This window comes from Exophiala spinifera (genome assembly GCF_000836115.1).
Source record: "Exophiala spinifera strain CBS 89968 unplaced genomic scaffold supercont1.8, whole genome shotgun sequence".
NCBI classification, from domain to species: domain Eukaryota; kingdom Fungi; phylum Ascomycota; class Eurotiomycetes; order Chaetothyriales; family Herpotrichiellaceae; genus Exophiala; species Exophiala spinifera.
The window spans coordinates 636,502-662,900 of record NW_015622520.1 but is presented as its reverse complement, the minus strand read 5'-3'; the positions used below and the strand labels follow the sequence as shown (position 1 = coordinate 662,900).

General features: G+C 51.9%; 10 protein-coding genes across 10 annotated transcripts; 5 read left to right on the top strand and 5 right to left on the bottom strand.

The window, feature by feature from the left end:
• Positions 1-45: 45 nt before the first annotated feature.
• On the bottom strand, positions 46-1,842 carry PV08_10249 (uncharacterized protein; the record flags this gene model as incomplete). The annotated part of the gene is made up of 3 exons (XM_016384564.1): positions 46-859; positions 911-1,032; positions 1,078-1,842. 3 exons carry the CDS (start codon positions 1,840-1,842, stop codon positions 46-48), a joined length of 1,701 nt encoding a protein of 566 aa, XP_016231166.1.
• A 625-nt stretch (positions 1,843-2,467) lies between these two features.
• Positions 2,468-3,959, bottom strand: PV08_10248 (uncharacterized protein; the record flags this gene model as incomplete). Its single annotated transcript, XM_016384563.1, has 3 exons — positions 2,468-3,653; positions 3,707-3,815; positions 3,872-3,959. The coding sequence occupies 3 exons, from the start codon at positions 3,957-3,959 to the stop codon at positions 2,468-2,470; spliced, it is 1,383 nt and encodes a 460-aa protein (XP_016231165.1).
• Positions 3,960-5,053: 1,094 nt separating this feature from the next.
• PV08_10247 (uncharacterized protein) lies at positions 5,054-6,385 on the top strand (the record flags this gene model as incomplete). The annotated part of the gene is made up of 2 exons (XM_016384562.1): positions 5,054-5,563; positions 5,615-6,385. The coding sequence occupies 2 exons, from the start codon at positions 5,054-5,056 to the stop codon at positions 6,383-6,385; spliced, it is 1,281 nt and encodes a 426-aa protein (XP_016231164.1).
• A 493-nt stretch (positions 6,386-6,878) lies between these two features.
• On the top strand, positions 6,879-7,115 carry PV08_10246 (uncharacterized protein; the record flags this gene model as incomplete). The annotated part of the gene is made up of 1 exon (XM_016384561.1): positions 6,879-7,115. The coding sequence occupies one exon, from the start codon at positions 6,879-6,881 to the stop codon at positions 7,113-7,115; it is 237 nt and encodes a 78-aa protein (XP_016231163.1).
• Positions 7,116-9,679: 2,564 nt separating this feature from the next.
• Positions 9,680-11,968, top strand: PV08_10245 (uncharacterized protein; the record flags this gene model as incomplete). The annotated part of the gene is made up of 1 exon (XM_016384560.1): positions 9,680-11,968. The coding sequence occupies one exon, from the start codon at positions 9,680-9,682 to the stop codon at positions 11,966-11,968; it is 2,289 nt and encodes a 762-aa protein (XP_016231162.1).
• A 1,498-nt stretch (positions 11,969-13,466) lies between these two features.
• PV08_10244 (uncharacterized protein) lies at positions 13,467-14,677 on the bottom strand (the record flags this gene model as incomplete). Its single annotated transcript, XM_016384559.1, has 2 exons — positions 13,467-14,428; positions 14,491-14,677. The coding sequence occupies 2 exons, from the start codon at positions 14,675-14,677 to the stop codon at positions 13,467-13,469; spliced, it is 1,149 nt and encodes a 382-aa protein (XP_016231161.1).
• A 1,237-nt stretch (positions 14,678-15,914) lies between these two features.
• On the top strand, positions 15,915-17,706 carry PV08_10243 (uncharacterized protein; the record flags this gene model as incomplete). Its single annotated transcript, XM_016384558.1, has 3 exons — positions 15,915-15,987; positions 16,046-16,405; positions 16,454-17,706. 3 exons carry the CDS (start codon positions 15,915-15,917, stop codon positions 17,704-17,706), a joined length of 1,686 nt encoding a protein of 561 aa, XP_016231160.1.
• Positions 17,707-17,918: 212 nt separating this feature from the next.
• Positions 17,919-19,106, bottom strand: PV08_10242 (uncharacterized protein; the record flags this gene model as incomplete). Its single annotated transcript, XM_016384557.1, has 2 exons — positions 17,919-18,825; positions 18,922-19,106. The coding sequence occupies 2 exons, from the start codon at positions 19,104-19,106 to the stop codon at positions 17,919-17,921; spliced, it is 1,092 nt and encodes a 363-aa protein (XP_016231159.1).
• Positions 19,107-20,036: 930 nt separating this feature from the next.
• Positions 20,037-22,211, top strand: PV08_10241 (iron-sulfur clusters transporter atm1, mitochondrial; the record flags this gene model as incomplete). The annotated part of the gene is made up of 1 exon (XM_016384556.1): positions 20,037-22,211. One exon carries the CDS (start codon positions 20,037-20,039, stop codon positions 22,209-22,211), a length of 2,175 nt encoding a protein of 724 aa, XP_016231158.1.
• A 1,039-nt stretch (positions 22,212-23,250) lies between these two features.
• PV08_10240 (uncharacterized protein) lies at positions 23,251-25,148 on the bottom strand (the record flags this gene model as incomplete). Its single annotated transcript, XM_016384555.1, has 2 exons — positions 23,251-24,323; positions 24,413-25,148. 2 exons carry the CDS (start codon positions 25,146-25,148, stop codon positions 23,251-23,253), a joined length of 1,809 nt encoding a protein of 602 aa, XP_016231157.1.
• Between the last annotated feature and the right edge of the window lie 1,251 nt (positions 25,149-26,399).

The window sequence follows — 26,399 nt, the reverse complement described above, 5'->3', positions numbered from 1 at the left end:
TGACTGAGTTCGCTGTAGATTATGCATGTAGCACACTGGATGGCGTCAATATGTGGCGGGCTTCAAGGGACAGATGTTACAGTGAGTCGAGCACAGTGTTTGGTTCACACCGGCTTCTAGACTTGCTTCGGAAGGCCATCCAACTGGCTGCGCAAGATTCTGAACGGGGGATTTGGCTTCCATCAAGAAGCGTTCGTGGCTCCATTCTTCAAGGACAAGACCGAGGTCGCTAGCATTTGCTGGCAGTCGCAGGAAGGTGCGTAGGACATTCTCAATGGTTGACCACATCGAAGAGCTGGTCCGCTTGACGACACCAACGAGTCGGGACATTTTCCACACTCGCTCAAAATGGCCTTGGCCATTAGATAGGGAAAGCAGCGTCCAAAGCAGGTGTTCTGCACTCAAGTCGCTATCATCATCATCATCCTCGAGGATCTGCTGTAGCGTTGCCAGATACGTTTCCGTCTGAGACGAAAAGTCTCCCAATTCTGCCAGTACCAAGTTTAGATGGATCAACGACGCCATCCGACAGTTGTCAACCGCTCGCCGCTTGTCGAAGTCATTGTAACCGGTCTCGAAATTGTCCAAGGCGATGGACAATTTAGACCCGGCTTGAAACGATTTTGTCCGGAGTGGATGGTCCTTCACAGCCTTATGTTGAGCGGCAGTTGAGGGCAAGGCCTTGAGTGCCTGGGCCTTCCGACGGTTCACAAACTCCACGAGTTCGTCACAACTCCGCTCGTACGCAGACCCGGAGAGTAGGCTTGTGGTTGCAGTCGATATACTGACCGATTCTGAGGCTTCATCGAGATAGGCTGGGTTTCCATCCATTGTCGGCCAAGACAATGCTATAAAACTCCTTCGCCCTGTCAGCGCATCTTTCTGTGGGAGGGCGTTGGATAAGGCTTACCAGACAATCTTTGTGTGATAGGGTAGGTTGTCTCGCAGAGCCGGGAAGCCTCCACGCTCAAGCAATAGTCGCTTGAGTGCACCCCAATGTAGTCTTGCTATCTCACGGTCCCCCCAGACACGCTAGCTGCGTCAGTACCATCGGAAAAGAGAAACTCGAGAACCTACTTCTGCGTTGGCGAGAAGACCGACACCCATCGTGGTCCAGTCATCACAAGGGCCCTGGAGGACCTGAAGGCTTCTGTTCACAGCCTCTAAAGAGCGCTGCTTGAATTCAATCGCTTGGAGAGATTCTTTCCGTCCCTTTAGCGTTGCTAGGTGGAGTGCGGCGTGGTGCAACATGCATAAGAATGGTATCTCGTGCTTTCGATAGAGGTTGAAGAGATCCCAACATGAGCGTGGCTTGCGCACTGCTCTATGCCAATGCCGGTGGACGAGTGATGGTATCACAAAGTAGTAATGGTCGACCAATTCATGCACGTCTCGCGTGGCCGGTACCGGATAGGAGTCGAACGGGTCAGACCTCCCACGGCCGAGAGTGTCGATGAAAGAAGTCCTCAGCTGGTGAGAGCTCAGTATGATCTGTGTCTCGACAAGCTCGCGCTCCTCGTCCTTGGGAACTCGAATGCCATTACCGGGCACGTGTGAGCTCTTGGAGGCCGACCCGGTTGCACCGCTGATGGAGAGAGTGCACTCGGTTAGAGTAGCAGACTCGAGTTCCTCATACCTCTTTCGCCGATAGTGTTGTTTTGTCACGAAGGCCCTGGTCCTTTTTCGCTGGGCTTTGCTTTGCAGGCCGTCCACGAATTGAAATTCTTGATCGAATCCAGAGGAAGGCTGGGTCGCAACCCTTCTATGTAGCCTTTGGAGGGAACTGTCGATCTGAATGCTGTGAAAAGACAGGCTAGTGTCGCAAGGTTTTCGACGAGTCATGCTGCTGTCAATGTTGCCGTCGTGACCACCCGGCGCCCATTATCTCTGATATATCCCTAATATAACACTACGATACAATATTACAGTACCCTGTACCCGTGGCTGGGAGGAGTTTTGCATGTTGGGTCTTGTTCGGATCTCCGGGATATCCTATCTCCGTAAGTCCAACAGGAACCTCTCTTCTTAAAACAGTATAGCCGGCGGCTGAACGTCAGACGATATTCTTCCGTTAGAGGTATTGCGCTCAAGTGGTGACCTACGAAGTTGTGTATCATCAAGCAACTATCATTTCTCATAAGCATAAGCCGACGAGGGACTTGTCGCTGATATCGTGTTGAGTATCAATGGAGATAAGGACCCTGCCACTTGTGTCCTCAGATTGAATACGAGACGCCGAACTCTGACTGTGCACATGGAACAGGGTATCAAGAATCATGGTGGAATTACTGATCACAAACAGTCTTTGTTGTTCTGCTTCTGTCGAACTTCGACTTGTGCTCGCAGCTCACACAAGCTCAAATCACCCTGTACTAACTCAATAGTACTCCAGCTTTTTGCTCTAACTGCGCATTGAATCATGACCTTAAGCCTAACATAAGAGCTTGGCTTGGTCCTACCGCGACAGTCAAGAATCTACCACGATATCGCTTGCAGATACAACACTCTGTATCCAACGCTGGTCCTTTATCCTACTCCCACCATTGTTGTCGAACAGCGGACGGGCCGTTTTACTTGCAACGGGAAGCTCTTGTGTGGCATTGACAAGAATAGCTGGTGAGAGAGAAGCAGGTCGGATGTGAACATCCCACAAGGTCATTGGAGCATTTGTGTGGTTGACCAAGAGCGCATACATCGCTTCCATAGCGCATAGCTGCTGTCCAAGACCACTGGTTCCATCCCAACCGTCGATGTACCACTTCGATCCGCAAGTAAGTCCGTTGTTTCTGCTCACACATGCTCTCGCGGCGCCCTGTGCAGAAGCTCGAATGATCTCGCCCACGCGTCCTGCGGTGAAAGGTGCCATAATCGATGTCGCGGCCAACCATCGAAGTAGGTAAGCTTTCATGGAGAGTTGGTCAGTATTGCAGGTCATGCTGAGCTCACATTCCGCCTCAAAGAGAACATTGGTTGCATTCTCGAATGGGGAGACGAAAGTGTTTGTAGCTTCGAGTAGGCCAGCCGTTCTCTCAATCCAAGGAGACGAGCCATTGGTAAGGTTTTGCAGCACTGCGGAGCCATACAGGAACAAGCCGACATTATATGTCCATTGATGATGATCGATACCGGTACAATTGATTTTTTCATCAGTGCCATCGAACACGTTGTAGAAGTTGTCGATGAGGTGGACACCAGCAGCCCAGTCCCATATCTTGTTCGCCCAATGGATGTAGGTTTGGTTTCCCGTGACTCTTGCCAACCGGGCCGAAAGTTGAAAGAAGGCGCCGTTCGAGACGGCATTTTTGTAGTAATACCCTGCATTTTCCGGGTGAAATTGCCATTTGAGACCCCCATTGCACATCGAATTATTCCAACGAAGAACGTAGTCTTGCCATGAGTTCTCGACGATCTTGAGCCAGGAAGGAGCGGGCGCGGGTGGTTGAGGGAAGGAATACTCTTCGGCGGACATTGCAGCAAAGACCCAAAAGGCTTGATCGTCATTTCCCTCGTCCAGGGCTTCAGAGGGCATGTTGAAATCATTTGCGGGGCCTAGTTGGGAAACGAGAGCTTCGATCATGAGCATGTTGTATGAGTCGTCTCCAGAGTAATGCCAATACTCCATCATGCCACTCCAAGCACCGCCAGACTCCCACCTAGGCATGGTAAGTCGCCGAGCGTCTCGAAACAGGGGGCACAGGTGGCTCACCAGTAGTATGGCGGAAAAGGCCATTTTCCAATGGTTCCGCCGCTACGGTTGCCGTTGTAGAGGTCTTGTAAGCCAGAGGCAATGCTTGCTGCCACGGTGAGAATGGCACCTAACGATTGTTAACAATGGCCTGATTCTAGGTCGAGGCAGAACACGTAGACTCACGTCTGTCATCAACATCAAGAGCGATTGCTAGTGCGGCTGACGGAATCGAAACAAGAAAGAGGAGTGAAACGAGTGTAAAGCCATACATGATGGCAAATTCAAGTCTGAAGCAAATCGACTGTTGGAAAGACAAAGGCTGACAAAGAGAGAATTGATGGAAAGAGGCTGAAGGAGGAGGGAAAATCTCATCAACGTGAAATTTCCAGAGAAGTGTTGCAGAAGCTGCAGTGAATGCGTCCGCTTGAATGGAAGTTCATACCACGGAGACTTCACTGCCATCAAAGGTGAACAAAGCATTACGCGAGAATGTTCTGTTTACCCCGGCCATCGATCAGTGTTCCTGATAAACGGATTCAATCGATCAACAGGAGAGCGTATACCGACCGCACTCTCTGCTCCTGACACACCGTCCATATATCTTGCTTCTTTCGCATCCGGAACAATGACCACTTACAAGTCACAAAGTCTTACGACCAGACTGCCAATACACAAGACTCGAGCAGACGATTTTCCCAGACCGGCGCACCAATACCGGATCTTGATAGAGCAAGATCTTGCCGTTGACAATGTACTGCGCGTAGTCTGGTTTCTCTTTTCAATCTCAGTCGACTACTATCGGATTCTGTTGCTCATATAGCCTTTCCCAAACCGCTTATGGCAGGCTGATGCGGTTCTGGTCATGCGTTCGTTCCGTCTCCCGTCCTCTCCAGCTCTTACCATCCTTCATCTGCGACAAAGCCAATCTGCGACCCTGAACGCTTTAACTGTGACAATTTTGACCAGATTTGACCAGCCCAATTGGCAAGGCGATGCTTGTGACAAAGCATTCTTCGGCAGGCGGTAATGGCGGCATATCGCAGCTTTGCGCAAGCCGCCAAAGTTGGCCCACCGTGGTCACGAAGATGACTGCATCTCCTGCATGAGATCTTCAGCCAGGCGCGGGGAGGATGTACCTGGCTTATTTAACACCGCGTGGAGGACTGTTCCCGGAGGGTTTCCACCTATCCAAATCAAGCGGCTAAGCTGACTCATTGCACCAACTCGATCCGGAATGTATCATCGAAGAGACTGGGTCTTAAAAATGAGCCTGGCATATAAACTACGGCCGATGCCTAGTCTGCTTCGAATGTCCCCTCTATTCGCTTCAAACATGCACAACTCTGTAACACTATCGTCACCAAGATGATTGATTTTCAATTGTCGCCAGAACAATTGGCCCTCCGTAATGCTGTGAAAGGATTTGCGCGTGCGAACCTCCAGTCAGCAAGGTCAATATATGAGGCTCAAGGAGCATCGTCTGCTGCGTGGGAGGACCGCTTTCGTTCCACCAAGCCCATTTACGCTGAGGCCGTCAAAGCCGGTCTGATAAAGGCCCAAGTTCCCAAAGAGCTAGGCGGAGCAGGTGGCCCTTTAATAGAGGCTGCTCTTGTCGTGGAAGAATTCTATGCTGTAGAAACCAGCGCATCCTTGACCATTCTAGGAACTGGACTGGGCTTGACTCCCTTGATTATGGCTGGCTCCGCCGAACACAATAAGTTCTCCAAGCCATTTCTCGATGGCACGGGAACACCGCTTGCCAGTCTCGTCTTCTCCGAGCCTGGAGGGAGTGCGAATTTTGCAGAAGAGGGGGCGTCGGGGTTTGCGACTGTCGCTCGACTGCAAGGAGACGAATATATCATAAATGGCGAGAAGGTGAGTGGATCATGTTCTTAATTGGCGGACTTTCTTACCGACATGCCGCAGATCTGGGCGACTAATTGTTCCGGATGGGATGATAGGGGTGCGGACGTACAGTGTGTGTTGTGCCGCGTCGAAGGCTCAGCTGCCGTTGAAGATGTTCGTGGGCAGACAGCAATCATCGTCGTCACCCGAGAGGATATTGCTAAGAATGATGCGAGCGCGTACTCTGTCCTTTCCCACCCTGAGACAATTGGTCATACAGCCGTCAACGGGCCGCACATTCGCTTCAAGAATTTGCGTGTGCCGAGATCCAACCTACTTGCTCCTCCTGGCAAAGGAGCAGATCTAGTTGAGATGACATTCACTGCCTCCGCTGCTCTTGTGGGCGCGATGGGTGTAGGCATCATGCGGCAGACATTTGATCGGGTTCTCGCCTGGGCCAAAGAAAATCGACGAGGGTCGAAGCAAGCAATGATTCATAAGCAAAGCGTGGCGGACCTGTTGATCAGAATCAAGACTCGTTGCGAAGCAACAAGAGCTCTAGTTTGGAAGGCAGCGTGTTGTTTTGGCAGCACTCGATTTGGAGCCGAGCTCTGCTATGAAGCCAAAATTTTTGGATCCGAAAGTGCAGTCGACTGTGTCACAGATGCCATCAACCTGGTAGGGGTATCAGCATACTCGCGAGCCCAGCCATTCGGAGACCTGCTGAACGATGCCATCGTCCTGCCAATTTTTGACGGCGGTAACGTGGGCGTTCGCCGGAGACAGATTGAAGCAATCTTCGCACAAGACGCCTATGACCCTTGGGAGACAACCTTTGGGCCTGAGAAGTGATGTCGGGACCAAAGAAGCTCTACGGACACGTTCAGGGTTGAATCACGACACCAGACTGCCTCAGGGGAACAGTAATTTCACAACACATTGGATTAGCCGTAGGTGGCCCGGTAAGGAGGATAGTAAATTACAAAAAGCAATAACAGAGGAGCACTCAAACTCGATACGAATACGAGCCTCGTTTGATAAGAGATTACCTAAGCGCCAAGCCTAAGTGATCAATACCTGGATGCAATCGTTTCTTCTCTTCCAAGATCCGTTCAGTGACTTTGTGAAAACACACATCATTATTTCCCAGCCTTCCCCGGTATTCCAGTGTGAAAACGTGGCAACCCGTTATTTCCCGTAGGATAGGACCAGCAATCTCGGCACAATCTTTAGAAGATGCCCTAGACGAATCGGGCAACCGAAATATTGCAGGGATTGAAGTACTCTGCCTCGGGCTCCGCCTCATTCTGTTTCAGTACTCTGAGCACCCTGAATCGTCCCCAAGATGCCGAAAGCGGTCAAGGGAGCTCTACTCCAGTGTGATCCGCCTCAGATGGCTATGGTACGGAAGATTGACCGCGAATCCAACAACGCATACATCATCGAAGAAATCGACGATCACACTTGTTTGGTCAAGGAGACTAAAGTGGAAGAGATCAAAGCGCGGGTCAAGGAGCTCATGGATGCAGCCATGGGCATGGACGAGGATGATAACGACGACAAGGACAGCGACCTGGATTGACCGATACAGGCATGCAGAGGACTCTTTCGGATACTCCAAGTCGAAATGTATCCACTACTCCAAAGGTCTTCGCAGAGACTGGAACACAAGAGGGGAACTTTTGTACCCCATGCTTGTCGAGGTGGGCCAATTCAAAGTTGGATGGATGAACGAACGGACGACTTGTCTCAGGGTAGAACACCTCGTACCTTGAATTACAATGCATTTCCCGAACACAGCTCATTGTTCAATCCTCCAGAACCGAAACTGCGGTGGATACAAGCAACAGAGGAAGTAGCATAAGGCTGCCACTGGTGAACAGGAAAAAGGATCCGGGCGAGACGCAAATGTCGTATCATCAACCAGTCTGCATCGTGATGACCGTGGAACACGGGCTATTCGTGGGCAGGTGCCGGCGACAGAAAGCTGTCCACCCATCAAGCACGGGGAGGGAGAATCTACATGCAGGACTTGTATGCGGCTTGGAAAGTTGGTCACAGGGGGGGTTGTCGAGTGTTGCATTGCTAGGCGGCTGCAGGACTGAATCTCTGAATCTGACAATCTGACACTCTTGACACATCGCCACCGACATCTCTACACACATGATACGCTAAGGCAGGCTTCTGTCTGGGTGCATGGCTCATGCACATGACCTCTTGGGTGTGGAAGATTGACTGGATGAAGGCGCAAGTAGTTGGATTTGGGCCACTAGATCGGGGGGCGAGCGGCTGGCGGCATTGTTTACGGGGCGCCCGGTGAGCCCAGTGCGCCTAACGCGGCGGTAGGGGCGGGGAAGACAGCCGGGTGGGAATCGTGAATGCCTGAAAACTGATTAGGGCCAAAGTCTGGCAGTGATTTGCGTGAAGCCACCCGGAGCCCTGATCTGACTTGACATCGGAAGCGCTCGCGAGGACAAGGATAATGCACTTGCAGCGGCCTCGTTTGCATTGTACAAGTACAAGGAGGAGGAGAAGAAGCGAACTGAGACGCCATGGCGAGCCATTCTTGACCAGTGCCCAATACTAATGCTGTGCTGTACTGTAGCGATAGGCTGGCAGCACACTAGCCCGTACTCCCAATGTAACAGGGAATAGCCTAATACTGCAGGGAATACTCCGTATTGGAGGCACCTTGGGCAGGCAGTAAATTATAGCCTACGGTAGAATGGAGGCTCCTTTCTCTCCCCGAGTCACTGGCAGCCCCTTGAGCATCTTTAAGCACCTTAAAGCACCCAAGATCAGTTTTGGGTGAGCCAATGGTGCCGGTACGGAGCACAATGGTCGACATGTGCCGAGTCCCTTAGAGCCTCAACCTGTGCCTACAGACCACAGTATGAGCTGCAGATTCTCGACTCCAAGACTCGTTGTTCGGAATTCTGCTTCTTCTCGGTGAATACTGGCCAATGGGCAGTGGTCGTAGCCACATATCCATGTCTCTTTGCGTCCAGTATCGACGGAGTAACTCGCAAGGGAAAAACATGCTCGCTCCCCGTCACCCCCTTCAACTATCTAGCGCCTGTCATCTGCCCACTACTCTTTTCGTACATCGCCTCCAGTGGGCCTCAAGTGAATCTTAGTGCTGCTAAGGAGTCCCATACTCTGTACTGACAGAGTTGACAAGTTGAGTACAAGGTAGATGTCCTGCCCCGGTCTTGTCGTCCCTTTTCCCGTATCTGGATTTTCCATTCACCGTTACACTAAACAAGCCACGGCCAGGACAAGCAACAGACGTGCTCCGACTCACCCAGTCCTCAGCGCAACTCATTCCCTACAACCCACCCTCTCTCAACAATCACCTGGAGACTTGATTCTCTCTATCTGTTCTAACTAGTCCTCACCTCGCCTCGACTAGATCGGTGCACCCCGCCTTCCTGGTCGGCTCTCGCCGCTGAGTACCTGGAGCTTCACTATCTTATTCTATCTACCTTACAATACCAACTACATACCTGTATGTTCGCCTCATAACTGCACCTTGTCTTCAGCCCACAACATCGACAAGCTACGTTTCCCGGCGTTGATGATCAGATTGTTCGTCAAGCCAGACCCATCGTCCACCAAAGCTCCGGGGAAATTGACCCCCACGGCACATTCATCATTTACTTTACCCAACGATAGTGACAAGTCACGCCCTCCCACGTTCCTCGTCACCGCCTCGCCTTGTCCGCCTCCAGTTCTTCTCAGCCCTCGAAACCGCTGGGTCCTCCATCAGACCTTTCTTCGACTGTTACATGATCCATCGACCTCATCACAGGAGCCCTTTTTAGTACACTAATAGTGTGGCAACCTCCCCGGCCCGTCTCGTTCAGGTCTTGACGTGAAACGGTCCCACATTGTCCAATATTGTGAGCAGCCTCTGATAATCGCTTTCCACCCCTGGCTGGCTTGTATCTGGATCTAAAAACCCCATCACCACTCATTGAGCTGTTCATCTCCTTGACATCCAGTCGGCTTCATCGAAGCAGAGGTCCATGGCACAGCTCACGGTCGGGCAGAGAGAAGTATACAGCCCTTGACCAGTGCTGTTCTACACCTTATTATCACACCCATCGGAGCAGAGGATGAGGCCAGCTTTTGGGTCACCCAATCATGCTCTTCCCTGCAAACCTCCTACCCAACAGTCCACCTCTCGAGACCAAAAAGGCGTTGATATTGTTGGACTTCCAGAATGACTTTGTCAGTCAAGATGGGCGACTACCAGTCGACAACGTCCGAGGCTTCTTACCCGACTTGACGTCGTTGGTGAGAGAATTCCGCACCAAAGGGGATGTCATATGGGCTGGAACCGAATACAGGCAGCCTCGTTCTACCCGGTCTGCTATGACAGGTTCTCACGCCATCCTCCTTAAGCAGTTCCTGCAGGAGCACGACAATGAGGACGAAGAGGGTGAGTGTTACGATGGCCCCAGTTCCCCCCGCTCACCTACCGAGGATCGTCTTTCTCCGTCAAAAAACCCGGACTTATGTGAAGACCGTGAAGCCTACCTGACCCCGACCATGACCATGACAGGTCCAAGGTGTTGCTTACCTGGCTCTACTGGGATTCAATATCCGAAGGTGATCGAGTCTGCCATGGACTCGAAAAAGGATTTAATAATGCTCAAATCACACTATTCAGCATTCATTGACACCCAGCTTCTGATGCACCTCAGGACAAGGCTCGTCACCGAGATTTATGTCTGCGGGTCACTTTCGAACATTTCAGTTTATGCAACTGTCCTTGACGCAGTCTGTCACGGTCTACAGGTGACCATTATTGAGGACTGTCTCGGTTATCGCGACGAGATGTGTCATACCGAGGCTGTACGACAGATGGCCGACAGCATGGGAGCAAACGGTATCGACTGCCAAGAACTTCGAGACGATATTGCTGGTTTGTTAGGCGATGTGATCCGGGAGGAGGAGTTCACCACCAAATTCCAAGTAACCTTGCCGTGTCCAACTGGTAAGACAAAGTCGCATACGTCCAAAAATCAGATCCACAACTGGATTTCCAATGTTGAGTCTGACGAGTTCATCACTCCGCCTCCGGAAACCGAAAGAACTTCTTCGAGAATAGGAGGGAACACGGCTGACGACAAGTCGGAAAAGGAATCCACGGGTGGCCTGTCGAAGATGCGAGCCCAAGCTGCTTCGGTCGAGTACAGCCCCCCACGAAAGAGGTCAACCAGCGATGTCGACTCTTTGGAGGAGAATCGCAGCATCAAGTTGTCCCATAAACCGTCCACAAGGCGCAGCTCGGACAACAGTCGCAACTCGGAATTAACGAAGCAGAAGCAGAGACCGTCGGCCAGGAAGAGGTGGCCATCTCAAGACACCTCTTTACAGTCTCCTAAGCCTAGTATGACCAGCGTCATCGAGCATGTTTCGTCGACTACGGCTCAAGTCGCTGACAAAGATCTGCGTCCCAAGACCGCAAAGAACGAGGGAGACAATGAGCCATCAAAGCCTCATAGGGAGCATCGCCCGTCCAGACAGAGGAGAAAGAACAAAAGTATAGCCAAGATTGTAGGTCAAGGGGACAAGATTGGCAACGGAGACTGCCGGCTTTTTGTCGACGTGATCGACAGTGAAGAGGCGAAGAACGCCTTCTACTCCTTGAGAGACCGAGTAAAGTGGACCAAAATGTACCACCGCTCAGGCGAAGTGCCACGCCTCGTCGCTGTGCAGGGTGAGATGGGTGGGAATGGATCCAAGATCCCCATCTACAGACACCCAGCGGACGAGTCGCCTGAGTTATTACCCTTTGACAGCACGGTCGACATGCTGAGGAAAGCGGCCGAAAAGGCCACCGGGCACCCCTTCAACCACTGTCTGATCCAGTGGTATCGGAACAGCGAGGACAATATTTCAGAGCACTCTGACAAGACGCTCGACATTGTCCGTGGGTCCAGCATCGTGAACTTCAGCCTGGGCGCGCAGCGGACCATGATCTTGCGGATGAAGAAGACGGCGGTGCCGACCGAGGATGAGGGCTATCGCAAGGACGACGAAGACTCGTCACGACCTTCTCAGCGAATTCACCTTGCCCATAATTCTCTTTTCGTCCTCGGCGACGAAACCAACCGATACTGGCTGCACTCTATCCGGGCAGACAAACGGCCCCTGACGGAAAAGGAGGCCGGTGAGCGTGCGTTTGAAGGACAACGCATAAGTTTGACGTTTCGACAAATCGGGACCTTCATCAATACTGTGGGGAAGACTATCTGGGGCCAAGGCGCAACAAGCAAGGAGGAAAAAGATGCCCGTAGACTGCTGACAGGGGTCGAAGCAGATGCTGAAGGAGAGGCCATGATTCGGGCATTCGGTCAAGAAAACCATGCCAGCGGCGACTGGGATTGGGAAGCAGCATACGGGAACGGGTTTGATATCGTCTAACTTTTGGTGTGAAGACTGAAGCTGCAGTACCGGTTGATTACCAGACAGCCGATGCTGGATCGTGAAAATCTAGGATGCATTCCGGGTTCAACGGACTAAATGACTGAATGACACTCAGTCATATAAGGCTACGCAATCATGCGGATGGGACTTCGGGCCTGGGGTGAATGGGAAGGGTGTTTTTAAGACTCGACCAGCGACCAGCGACCCGGTGAAAGGGTCTCATCGACAGCTGCCCCTGCTCCTGATGCTGACTGCAAAAGGTCCTGATGTTGGGGCGGAGGAGGGAGGGGCGAGTGCGCGAGAGAATGCCATCCGTCCATCTATCTAATTCCGCCTCGGTCACCGACGGGTTTGTCACCGGTCATTTAAAGATTGGAGAACGTCGGAGCTTCCTCTACTCTGCTTGTTTGCTTGCTTGCTTGTTCAAGGTGTTCAAAAGGTTGAAACAGTGACTGACTTGACACCTTTGCAGCGCAAAACAAGGGAGAAAGTGAGAAAAGTGTAAGGCGCAGCAGGCTTTAGGACCAGGTCGTTACGTACCACCGATCGCTCCGGACCCATCGAACACCAAAAGCCACCTCCTGCTGGAGGAGGAGGAGGAGCAGGAACAGGCTCTCACCTATACTACCTCCCTACCTTGGGAATATACCCCTACCTACCTATACACCTTCCTATGCTATCTATACTCTCTTATCTAAATCTATTATACACACGACGAAGGGACCACGGCCTTTCAATGACACCGTTTCATGAGAACCGACTGTGATCTCTACCTGTACCTGTAACGGCTGAGATGAACCTGTTTGTTGCGCCGGCGTTGCGCTAGTACTAAAGTTGTTTGAATTCTACGTGATGGTATATGTATATATGTATAGCCTTGACCTAGGGAGGTAACCTGACGCACGCACGCACGTGAGGTGCGTACCTGACTTTTGTATACAAGGCATCCAACCATACACCTAAGGTACGGTAGGTAAGGTATACGCGCGGGAAACCGAGCTTCCTGTCGGTACATGGGCATGTAAATCTTATCATCATCATCATCATCACCACCACAATGGATGTTGTATGTCGTACTACTTACGTATGTGGCTTTGGCGCCTAGTGTACTCCGTACTATTGGTAGCTAAAACGAATGTACGGATGAGGAGTCCTCGAAATTCACCATGTAGACATCTCCACGGTATCCACCAGTAGGACAAGGGGATCAAACCCCCCGAAGGGGTGAATCAATCAATCAATCAGTTAAACTGCCTACTAGGTAAAGTGATTATGATTGAACGGAACAAAACAAAACAGAACAGAACAGAACACGCTTTTTGAAGCAGTGGGTGATTGATGACTGGGGTTTTGCTTTTACTTTGGTTGGTGTACATGCTATGTAGATGCTCTGCGTTGCCGGCTGACTTGAGCAGTTGAGGGTCGATACATGGTAGTTTTGTTGAACTGGGAGCTACCTCAGGGCTTAGGTAGGTAGGGAGGGAGGGAGGCAGGCTTAACTGAACGTGACCTTTCCGTCCTTTCCTACCGTGGCGGTGGACAGCTTAGGTTGAGACTTGGGTGTCGCTGATGGTGTCGACGCCGACGCTTCGCTCCTGGCCTTTTCCGCCTCCCGAGCATTGTCGATGGCTTCCACCACGCTTCCGGCCGGAGCGTCCGCGATCTCATTGACTTCCTGCGCGGTCAGAACGTCAGTGACCCTAGGTGCCCGACTCTGGATGAGCAGCGTCGTCGGGCCGCGAAACTGCAGGAACAGCCTGTCACCCCACAACGTCCTGCGGCTCCACGTCCGCACTCTGAGCAAGGCGTTGGCCAAGAACTTGTACGCGGTGCTTGTCTTCAACGTCCGCACAAACTTCGAAGACGGGAAGAAGTTTCCCAGTTGCAGGGGTATCTGCAGCCGGACGTTGTTGGACTTGAATCTGTACGGCTGGGGACGAGGAGAAGGCGACGAGGCCGTGTACGCGAGCACGTTCGAAGGGTGAACGACGTAGGACTCCCCCTCGGCCAGTTCGACCGCGTAGACTTGTCCTTGGCCCGCGAGGGCAAGCAGTCCTCTCCCAGTCACGTCGGAACTGCCCCAGTACGCCAACGACAGTTTGGCATTCAGGCTCGGCTTCACCGACAGCGTGCTTCCCGTCCACGCCAGCAACGCTTTTCTCTGTGCCAGTTTCCAGTCCGTCGTGCCGTCCAGCTGTAGGATCGTGAACGTGGTCAAGGGCGACCGCGTCGATATGAGGGCGTTCGCCGGCGACGTACTCGTGACTTTCTGGTAGAGAAAGGGGATTCCAACCAAGGCTCGACGGACGGGGTTCAACATTCGAAGCGCCGAGACCGTGCCGTCCGGGTCGCCGCCAAAGGCTACTAACGTTCCTCGACGTGTGTAGAGATCTTGAGAAGGAGAAAGGGTCACGGAAAGTAAAGAGTACGGACTGCCAATGACTTCGAAGCTGGCATCTGAGCGGATCGAAGTTAGATACGCCCTCCCGCGAACGCTTGCGTTTGTGGTCGTCACTAACCTGGAGACGAGGCAGACAGAGACCTACTTCCGACGTCGATCCTGCTGGTATCCGTCGATGGCGTCGCTTGTAGCGAGATGTATCTGTATCCGCCGACCCGTCGACCAGCGACCAAGTGTGCTGGGAACGCCCATTTTCGTGGAAAATTGCCCAATTGGCGCAGGCTGCAGGCTGGAATGGCAGGCATTTCGACCGGACACGGTGTGTTTTGAAGGTCGAAGTACCGGGATAGACGGCGGTGAACGCAGTGTCGCCGTCGAATACTGGCGCGCGGAAGAGAAACCTCGTCTCTTCGAAAAGCGCACGTTATGGAAGCTTCCTACGCGGAGCTTGATGCCCGGCTGTCGTGTTCTCTCGGCAAACTTGCCCCTGGTTTGGCCAGCAGCCTTGTATGTCAATTTCTTTCAACAAGGCTCAGCCGCTTCACTGTTCTTCAAGACCATTCATCCTCACCAAGACGTCAGTCACAGCAAACAAGGTGATTCCGGCATATAAATCGCTTGAGACTTCGCATATATGGCCAAGAATCACATCGAACAATGACCTTACACATCTATACATATACATAGTTCTCATCTGCCGAACATGGACCTGTTCGTCGCCCAAAGCTTGTCCTTGTCCTCTGGCTGAAGCATTGGGGCTTGCTGTGCGGCTTCCCGACCGTCTACCTTGCTTATTTGGTTGGTACTCGACACCTCGACGCCGACGGGCGACCAGATCTCCGATGTATTCCTCCTTCATCTGAGTCAACAGCACTATGCTCACAGACCAGTAGCCCTCGCCAATTTTCTGCTGCTTCGCGCTTAGCGCTAAACGAGCACAGCTTTGGTCGTTGTTTCTCTACTTTAGCTCGAAACATGAGTAGAACTTCTTCATTCCTACTCATCAGAGCATCAATACGAATTCTTCGGTCCGAAGAGCGTCCACCCGCGTTTCCATCTAAACTCATCTAGGCGACCTGCATATGGATATATCCGAAGTTCAGCCTTAATATCAGCCTAAACCTCACCAGGTGGCAGATCGGGAGTATACTACCGAGATAAGAGTGGTAATAATATAGCAAAACTCTGGAGGCCAAGCGTGGACCCTTTCTCTCTGCCCCATTTTCGTTGCCCGCGGCCGAGCTCGAAGCCAATAGCCGCGTATCATCAAGATGCCGCCTGCCCATCACACGGTTGATTCCCCTCCTCAGAACACGCGCATGATGTCGAGAAGGGTAAATTGTGATGGAGCCAGACCGCTCTTCCACCGCCGCTCCATACCGATGTGGGAATTCAACTTGGAAGGTTTCGAACCGGACTTTGACTCTTGATAGCTTTCCCTTACATCTCCCGGCGCAAACTCTATGCAGAGACTGCATGTAGACTTGGACCTTTATATATCTTCGAGACTGCGCCCCGTCGAGCGTTGTATGTAGCAAAAACATGGTGAATCAAGTGACCGCAAGTGCCGGGAAGGACGATGACGCCTTTCCCTACAAGCAGTTGGCTGTCGTGGGTATGTACATCATTGCAGCCACTACATCTCTACGACGCTGACCTAGTATGATATCTAGCCATCTGCCGTCTGGCAGAACCTATCGCCTTCACCTCGATAACAGCATATACCTTTGTTATGGTCAAAGACATCAAAGGTGAAGAAGATGCGTCGTTTTATGCTGGTCTCCTGATATCAGCCTTCGCCATGGCCGAAGCCTCGACAGCCATGATCTGGGGTAATATTTCAGATTATTATGGCAGGAAGCCCATCATCCTCGTCGCTTTAGCAGGTACGGCTCTTTCAAGTCTCATATTTGGCTTCGCCAAACACTATTGGGTTGCCCTTCTTGCCCGAGTCGTTGGTGGAGCCCTAAATGGAAATGTTGCCGTTATGCAGACGATGGTGGCCGAAATGATCAAGAAGCCGGAGCATGAACGTGAGTTATTCTGTAATCTCTCCGGTTCTTTCGCTCACTCTATGTCAGCCTCAGCGTATGCTGTTCAGCCCTTCATGTGGAGCTTGGGTTCAATTGTAGGATCAGCTTTAGGAGGCTTTACAGCACAACCTGCAAAATTCTATCCTCACCTATTTTCGCCGGACGGTCTTTTTGGGGAGTATCCATATCTTTTGCCAAATCTAGTCGCTGTGGTGGCAATTCTCATCGCCATGCTGCAGGGCTGGTTGTTCCTCGAAGAGACCAACCCTCGACTCCGACCAAGCTTGGGGCAGCCTGAACAATTTAGAATCGAAGAGCCTCCTATCTCAGAGCGAACACCCCTTTTCCGATCACGAGTACGAAGAGGATCGGCGGTCGAGTCAATAACTGTCTCCCTAGGCCGGAGCAGCATGCGCAGCAGCATTCGAGACAGCTTTTCGTTCGCTTCTACCACCGCGCCACTTCCGAATGACCCTGCCTTCGACTTACGGAGAGGCTCGCTTGCATCCATGGTGTCAGTCGCCTCTTTCAAACCCTTAAGCGGCATTGCTCCGCAAATCTCCGACGTCGTCATCGAGGATGACGAAGATTCGGCTATTTTACAGGAATCAGTCACTGCGTTCAACAAACCCGTCATATTCTGGACGGTCGCCCTTGTTCTGATGTCCTATCATCAGATGTCGTTTTCTTCTCTGTATCCGGTCTACTTGCTTGATGACCCACACAAATCACCAGGACATCTTGACCTCGTAGGAGGGTTAGGACTAACCCTTCCCAAGGTTGGCGTCTTCCTTGCGGCAAACAGTGTACTGTGTTTGTTCTTTCAAGGGGTTGTCTTTCCAATGTTCGTGGGCAAGCTCGGTATCTGGAAGTCTGTCTTTTCCCTCGCTGCCATAACGCCTCTCGCGCACATCTTGGCTCCCTTTGTCTCAACCCTGCCGAATCCAGGCTTGGGTCTCTGGGCCCTGCTTGCGCTTCAAAGCTTCACCTGCATCATCATGTTTCCTAGCTTGTTGATCTTGCTAAAAAATGCCACGGAGTCGCCGCTTGTTCTAGGCAAGGTTAATGGTCTAGCGATGTCGGGCTGTTCAGCAGCAAGAACCGTTGCACCGCCGCTCGGAGGCATCATCTACAGCTCGCTAGGATCTGCAGCAGCGTGGTGGAGTTGCGCCATCATCTCAATCGCTGCCATTGTCCAACTGTTTTTCGCGCCCAGACCCGAGGAGGACAATACCACAATCCTGCGCCGAGCTTCAGTTGTAGTAGAAGCGCCACCAATGGCCGACCATGTCAGGGATTGAGCCTCTGATGACCCCACGCCTTTCCATTACTACATATCATCGCTTCGAGGAGTTGCTGGGATCATGATTTGACATGCATGCATCATATGGAGATTTTCGCGGATTATTTGGTGTTTTGGAAACGCATATGGCGTGTCTCGCATCCACACGGACATCAATGGGAATGGTTTGGCTTCTTCTGTTTGATTCTCTGGTTGAGTGTAAAATCTAGCTTACTGCAGCCTTTCTTTGAGCCACAATCTAATGGCACCCTCCTGACTCTGGTCACCCCGCTTCTCAAGTTCATTCTCTGCTAATGGGGTTAAAGGAGCATCATGGATCTCGTTCTTACCCACCACAAGCTTCACCACGTCACTGCCGACTCCTTGTTTTATTTTGTTTGCTAAAGAGACGATTGCGTCGCGCAGAGCTTCCTGGTCCCCTGCTGTCATGAGCACGGAAGACACCTTGACGCCGGACCACCAACTTGGCGGGGCTTGTTCTGCGACAATGTACTCGTCGTCCTTGATGTTCTTTCCTCGACCCTTGTACGCATCAATCCAGTAATTCGCGCACCCCGGGTTCACGATATCTCGCTTCGCGAACTCGGTCATGGATTTGAACTTCGAGGCGTCCGACGAAGCCCATGGTGCGATCATGAGTGCGCCCTGCAGTTTACCGGCGAGATCGAACGGCTTCACGACATCTGACCTCGGGTGTGGGTGAGCTGAGATATGGCTGAGAACGGCGCACACCAGGTTGCCCCCGGCGGAGTCGCCGCCTATCATGGTCGTATCTGGCGTGCGGTTGGGCAGAGAGAGCACGTAACGCAGTGCTTCGACCGATTCGGCAAGCTGAAGCGGGTATACGCCCTCCGGGGCGAGGGTGTATGCGTTGCAGAAGACGGCAAGTTTCCCACCTGACCACTGCACGAAGCGGGAGAGCAAATCGATATGCTGGGCCAGTCCAGGCATGACGAAGCCGCCGCCGTGGAAGTAGACCATTACATAAGTTGCCGAGTCTGGGTCACCGAGCCAGAAGCCTCTAGTTGTGGTGTTGGGAATGTCGACAATCTTAGGGGTCAGTTTCTTCTGAGTGCAGAATTTGATGTAGACGGCCTCGAACGAGGGGAGGAGGATTCTGGAACCAGAATTAGCGACACGAGGTCATGGTCTAGGACCGCAAGGCGCAAGGAGGTTGCAACCGCCTCGGATGGCTTTGGGAATGCACACATACTGCAATTGACCGGTGGTGAAGTGCGTGAACATAACGCGAAAGGCGGTTTGCAAGACATGTTCGGTGACTGTCGGAGCGCCCTTTGATCCTCGAAAAGGGCTGCCCAGTAGAGCAAGGATGCTTCTCGCAAAAACGTACGATAGCCCTGGGACGAGCAGGACTTTGTCACCGACAGTTGATGGCATGGTGGCTGATTTTCCTGAGGCAGGGGTCTCTTTGGAAGATTGGTGTGGTGCGAAAGCAGGGGGTGTCAGATTGGAAATGTGAAAGGGATCAGGGAGCTTTATACTTCGAGATTAGGATACTTCGGGGGTTTGATCACTGATCAACTAACGATGCAGCCCTCGAGAATCTGTGCCTTGGGACATCCACGCTCACACGCCTTACCAGGTCGAGTAGCTGGAATAGCCAAGCGTCTCCAGACTCTGGACTGTACTTTAGTGTCAGGCAACCAACATATGGAGTAAACTTTGGAGAAATCTGGTGAGACTGCTGACGGCCAAGTAATTATGCCTGGTTCTCGGAGTATCCGTATATCCTTTATGCCTTTCCAATGCCATGGCGACTTCTGCCATGTAAGCGCCAGGGCTGACGACAGAACAAGGCTGGCTAAGCATGCAGCGCTACCATACGTTGGACCTCAGGCCTGGCGTACACTGATATTCTGTTTAGTACTCCTCCAGACTGCTCTCCTGCAGCTCCTGCCTGATTATGAGCTGTCAGAGCCCGAAAAGCACATACAGTAATAACTCAGAGGCCGTAGAACTTAAGAAATGAGGACACCCACGTCGACGAGGCTGCGGTGCTGTCAGCCTAACGATTTTGGGCTTAGGCTCTCTACGGTGAATCAATGCAAGGGCCGAGGCCGCGAACTCTGGCCGAATACGGCGATCGCATCATAATCCGCAAAAACGCCTCATTCACTTCAACAAAACACGCGGTAGTCCGACGTCCAAACATATACTCTATACGATATACCCTCGACGCGACTATTCGATGACCGGTTCAATGCGACATCGATGATAACGTCCTGTTCAGTAAGCCGTTGCGAGAGGGTCCGGAAGCAACCCTGTTGAGAGCACTCGCAAGAAGCCGAGGATCAGCTTACGCAAACCATGCTCCCCAGGACGGTTTACAGCTGTGGCAGGCAGCAAGTCTACAACTTTGCTTGGGCCGGACCATATAGTTGGACTGCCACATACCGAGCCGCACCGTCAAGAATTGCTGTACGCACTTTTACTCAATCAGCCTTACTAAGACGTGACGAACCCGCCAAGAGGTCGATTCAAGCTGCTAAAGTGGCAGAAAGCCCTCCAAGCCGATCCGACAGTGCAGAGGTCACAAAGCCAGAGACCCTCCAGAATGTAGTCACAGCTAAGGCGGGCCCAGACCCGGCCAAGAAGGATACGACTCTCTTGTCGGAAAAGGTTGTGTCCAACAAGGAACAACGGAGAGTCGACCTCGCCATCATGAAGGAAATGGTAAGATATCTGTGGCCGAGAGGCGATTGGGGCACCAAGGCCCGAGTGGGTACTGCGTTGGGTCTGCTCGTGTCGGCTAAGATCTTGAACGTCAACGTCCCGTTCTACTTCAAGAACATTGTCGACTCGATGAACATTGATTTTCTGGCAGTGGGTGGGACGGCTTGGACTGTGGCTGGTTCGATGATCGTGGCGTACGGTGTGACGAGGATCGGGGCCACTCTCTTTCAAGAGCTGAGGAACGCCGTCTTTGCCAGCGTCGCGCAGAAAGCTATACGAAACGTGGCTCGAAACGTCTTTTCCCACTTGCTCCGCCTGGATCTCAATTTCCACTTGTCGAGACAGACTGGAGGATTGACACGAGCGCTTGATCGGGGCACTAAGGGCATCAGCTTCTTGCTGACCTCCATGCTGTTCCACATATTTCCCACCGTGTTGGAGATAGGAATGGTGTGTGGGATTCTCACGTATCAGTACGGTGCTCAGTTTGCAGCCATCACCGGAGCGACCATGGCTGCGTATTCGGTCTTCACCATTACCACGACATCGTGGCGAACAAAGTTCCGAAAGCAAGCCAATGCCGCGGACAACCAGGGAGCCACGGTGGCAGTCGACACGCTCATCAACTATGAAGCGGTCAAGTACTTCAACAATGAGAATTTTGAGGTGAATCGTTATGACAAAGCGTTGAAGAAATACGAAGATGCGTCTATCAAAGTTACAACGTCGCTAGCCTTCTTGAACACCGGCCAAAACGTCATCTTCTCCAGTGCCTTGGCTGGGATGATGTATATGGCTGCGAATGGGGTCGCAGAAGGTTCACTAACTGTTGGAGATTTGGTCATGGTGAACCAGCTTGTCTTTCAATTGTCGGTGCCTCTCAACTTCTTGGGATCGGTCTATCGAGAACTTCGACAGTCACTTTTGGATATGGAAACACTGTTCAATCTGCAAAAGGTCAACGTCACTGTGAAGGAGGTGACAAATCCCAGGCCGCTGGCCCTGACCCGTGGGGGCGAGATCAAGTTTGAGAATGTCAGCTTTGGATACCACGCTGATCGACCGATTCTGAGAAACTTGAGCATGACGATTCCGGCAGGCAAGAAAGTGGCCATCGTCGGACCCAGTGGTTGCGGCAAGTCCACGATCCTCCGACTCTTGTTCCGCTTCTACGATGCAGAGTCGGGAAACATAACGATCGATGGCCAAAACATCCGCGATGTGAGTCTGGACAGCCTCCGACAAAGCATTGGCGTCGTCCCGCAAGATACCCCGTTGTTCAACAACACCATTGAGCACAATATCAGATATGGAAAGATCGACGCCTCGCTGGACGACGTGAAGCGAGCGGCTCAAAGAGCGAGGATTTTCGATCTCATCGAGCGTCTGCCGGCCGGGTGGAATACCATGGTGGGTGAACGAGGCATGATGATCTCGGGTGGCGAGAAGCAACGCCTTGCTGTCGCCAGGCTGCTTCTGAAGGATCCCCCGCTCTTGTTCTTCGACGAGGCCACCTCGGCCCTGGACACGTACACCGAACAGACGCTGCTGCAGAACATCAACAGCATTCTCAAAGAGAAGGCGCGCACGAGCGTCTTTGTGGCACATCGCCTCCGGACAATCTATGACAGCGATATCATTTTCGTGCTCAAGGAAGGCCAAGTCGTGGAGCAAGGTACTCATGCGGAGTTGCTTGCCATGAACGGCTTGTATGCGGATCTGTGGGCCGCGCAAGAGGTCTCGATCGGTCAGGACATGACTTTGGAGCGGTCACTTGAAGAGGAACGCGAACAGGACGAAAAGAAATGAGTAGTCCGTCGATCGAGACTACGTGATATCCGCCCCCACAAGAGATCCACCGCATTTGCAAAGACGACTCACGGATGACCTGCCATTGCCTATAATCGCAGATGAACTTCTGAAGAGTGAAATGTCGATGGGGCCCCGATACGTTCCCGTCCAGTCCGAGTCCGGGTTCGACTCGAGTATACGTGTGTCTGACGACAGGATGCATGTTCACCACTACCGTCACCTTCGTGTTCACCACCTTCACATCCTTGTACGCTCACCACAGTCTATCGAGAGTTCTGTCCAAAAATAACACCGAAAAGAGAAAAAGTTTGGAGGATCGAAGCCTGGTCCCAGCGCACCGAACTTCATAATACTTATCCCGACTATGACTGCTCGTATCGGCTAGACACACCTCTACTCGAGGTTCTAATGATACGGAAGGAGGGCCGTGGAAATCTGCCAAAGACTCCCAGTTCAATCCACCAAGCAGCTGATTTCCAAGGACAAGCCCCAACCTCCAAATCACTCGGACCAAACTGTCGCAGTTCGACGCGGTGAGCCAAGTCTTACTAGTGGCCAACAAGGCGGGCCTGTGTTGAAGAAAATTCACTGGGTGGAATATAGGTACATGCCTGTGTAGGATAGAATATAGACTTAGTATACGCTCTCCTATTTAGACAGGTATTCGATTCTTCACTCTGCGATTTTGTTGCCTCCTGTGGAGCTGTCGGCCCGAATCCAAGATAGGCGTCGTCCGTACTGGGACGACGGCAGTAGTATTGCACTGCACGCAACCACATCCTGGTCTGGGTGGAAACTGCATGTATTCCTGAAACTACCTTGCGCTCTCCGAGGGCACATTCCTCCGATGAGAGCACAGTTTTACCTACATAGGCTCTCCTATCCACTTCCTCCATCTGTCCGATCCTCAGCGACATGAGCCGCTTCTCCTCCACGCGTTCCCGAATAGATCTTTCGTAACCTCCTCTCAAGAACATGAGATGCTGTCGCGGTGTCCGAAGAGCTGCTGCGATTCGTAGTGCCGACTACGCCAATCTCAATGGCTGCATTCCTCGCCAAAGGAATATAGACTTCTTTCCACGGCGTCACGGATAGACTTTGCCCCGAGGACGAAAGGAAACGAACCTTCATTGGGCGAGCTGATGACGATGAAACCAACTCTGATTTCCTCGGCAACCCACCGGCTTTCGTCTAGACCGCGGATTCTGATGCTGATCTCTCCAACGAGAGGATAGGGTTGGCCAGCCATCGTAGTGACCTTCAGAGGGGTTTTCGGTACAGTCCTGTCTCGACACTGATTGTAAACTACTATTCTGTCGGCCATTCCTAGCATTTGAATTGTCTCCAGTGTCGTGTAATTTTCCAGGCTGCCTGTGTCCTCCATCATCCTAAAGTAAATTCGTTCTAGGCGCTTGTCATCAAAGATAGGCCCGCCAGTCCCAGGTGCTGGCAGATTCGCAATAATAGTGTATTTGGACGCTCTCATGGCGCCATTGTGTCCAGGAAAAGGATGACAGTAGCCTTGGTCGCACAGTAAACACATGGGGGGCTTCGGGGTTTGCACGATCAAGACCAGCTGAGTTGTCCGTCCGCTTGTCCAGCGAGTCAGAGACTCAAGGTCATCGTTCAAGTCTTTCAGATCCTTCACCAAACGCGAGAACCCAGTCTTATCGCAGACAGCCCATTTTGCTGGTCTCAGAAATTTTGGGTGACTGCTAGCGGTCTGGGTGTTGCGCTTCAAGCCATAATTCCTAGACAGCTCGGATTCATCCAAGAAGAGGTTTCGTATACATTCCAAAGTTTCTACAATCCGATCCCTTGGCTTTGACTCAGCGGCTCGTGTGTGGTACTCGTAGTTGTTTATTATACCACAGGCTTGTCCCCAGATAATCAGGCGGTCCTGTTGGTTCTTGAATTTTGTCTCTAGAATCTTGAAAGCTTTCTCAGATGCGTGCACCGCTTGGACACTCCGGTAAGACTCAACACATGAAGTAAATAGGTCTAGGAATCGTTGAGGTGTGTCAGTGGCAGATTGACCTCGGGGGCCTTTGGTTGTCTCCTCGTCACATTTGAGCAAGTCAAGTGTTGCTTCATACCGGTTCCGCAAATCTATAGATGCGTGTCAGTACTTGAAGAGATTACAATCATGACAAACGGATTGTAAATGTAGAAAGGCGGGCGTTCAGGGGGCCACCTACTCCTCGAAGACTTGTTGATTTTTGCTTTCAATCGTACAAAAGCATGTTCCCCCTCACCATATATAAGTGGCATGTAGACGTTAAAAATCCCAAGAAGGGAATAAGCCTTATCCTCTATTTTCCGGGTGTTTCGGTCCTTCGCCCATCGTAACCGTTCATCGACACTGAACTCTGATAGAGATGCTCCCCGGAGAGCCGAGACGGGAACCCCTGTTATCTCATGAATCTGGTCCCCCAGCGTCTTTTTATCGCCCAGAAATGTTCCTTCTCGTGAATAGAATTGGACTGATCTTGGAGCGATCAGTTCTTGAAGCGTCCACCCTCGTGTAAACCATTTACTGTCCCGAAACGCTAGTTCCCACGCTTGATCGGTAGGGGTATCGGCATCGTCGCCGACTGATACGTCGGATAGATATACATAGCATTTCTCTGCTCCACTATACCAGCGGAACATCGAGGTGATAGCTTCTGAGAGCTCAGTGAAGTCCGCTTTGTTTATGGAGCATGTGTCCACCCAGAAATATTCTAGGCCATCCCTTTTGGCTTGTTCTCCGCAAAATCGAATCTTCTCGTAGCCAGCCTTGCTCTCTCCAGATCCATTTTGTAGATCTTGAAAAGTGACTTCGTCATCATCAGCTCCCCAAGTGTGAGAAAGTATCGCATAGCAAGTGGTGTTCTGGACGGAGTTCTTGGACACGACTAGGCGGCCACCATGGTCGAACTTCAAAAGCCACATCCTGTGGATCACTTCAGAGAGAGCGATAGGCAAAGACGAATAGCTGTAAGCATTTGTGAGTGCGGCTCAACATGGTCTGGCGTGGAATAGACTGCGATGCAGGTGGGTTCCGGACGTCTTGAGGTTGAAGTTCTGGTTCAGGGCTCTTCGAGTTGCTCAGAACGTGGTGCGAAAGACTCAAGTTAATGTATGCTGGATCAGGCTGGGATGTTTCCTGGATCCTACACGGAGGGGTCACGTCTGGCCATGATCAAGGAAGACCACGTTAGCAGCCTCACCGCAGAAAGGCTCGTCAGGCATACGCCACGTGTCTATCCGACGGAGAGAGCATGCACAATGACAGGATCAGGATCATCCTTGCCAGTCTCGACATCTGGTAGCGACAGCGATTTGAAAGCTATACCAAAGCCGAAAAGCGACAGACTCAGTGTTGCCCTGTGTTGCCCTGTAGAAACGGAGTCCAAGACAAGTACGAATACGACTCTCCCGTATTCCAAAAGCCGTACGACTTCTCTTCCGGCTTCTGGACATATTGATACGGAGTAACAGAATGGGCAATCGCTCCGGTCTCGCAGCAGAGTCTGTAGGACGATTCGAGCCACCGATACGAGGTTATCATGAAATCAGCTCATAGTCGAGACGATCAACGATCTTTAGGTACTGAAGAATAAATTTCAGAGACAGGGGCCTCGCAAACCATCTTGGCTTAGGGAGCCCCTGGCACGTGGCGTTACTATAGTTTACTGGGGAGACACCTCTACTGCACACTATTTCAGCACCCTAACCGTACCACAACTATTACTGGTGACTGGAGAATGTCCGTCGATCATTTTGACTCCATGGCTTGCATCGAAAAGTCCACCGTCGCGCTCAAGGCACGGAGCGGCGTGTAACACAGGCTTAGGCTGGCTGGCTGAACAGGGAGGCAGGACGAGCGCGACACACAGACGCACAAAATCACGAGGTTTTGATCTGGCAGGGCAGAGCGCAGCTCATTGCGAATAGCTTTGCAGACAGATGCGCGTGCCTGAGCAGAGCTGTCACTCTCATTCCCCCAGCTTCTGGCCACGGCTTCTGACAGGACATGCATGCGCTCTGCATATTCCCACGCTAGAATCTTGGAGTGGGAACATTTAAGCCTCCAGGCAGGAACGACAGCGACTTAGGGGCCCCTATTAGGCTAGTCTGACACCAAGCCACGCCTAAGCACGTCCATTCTCCGCCCAAACGCAGCCTAAGGACTGGCTAAAG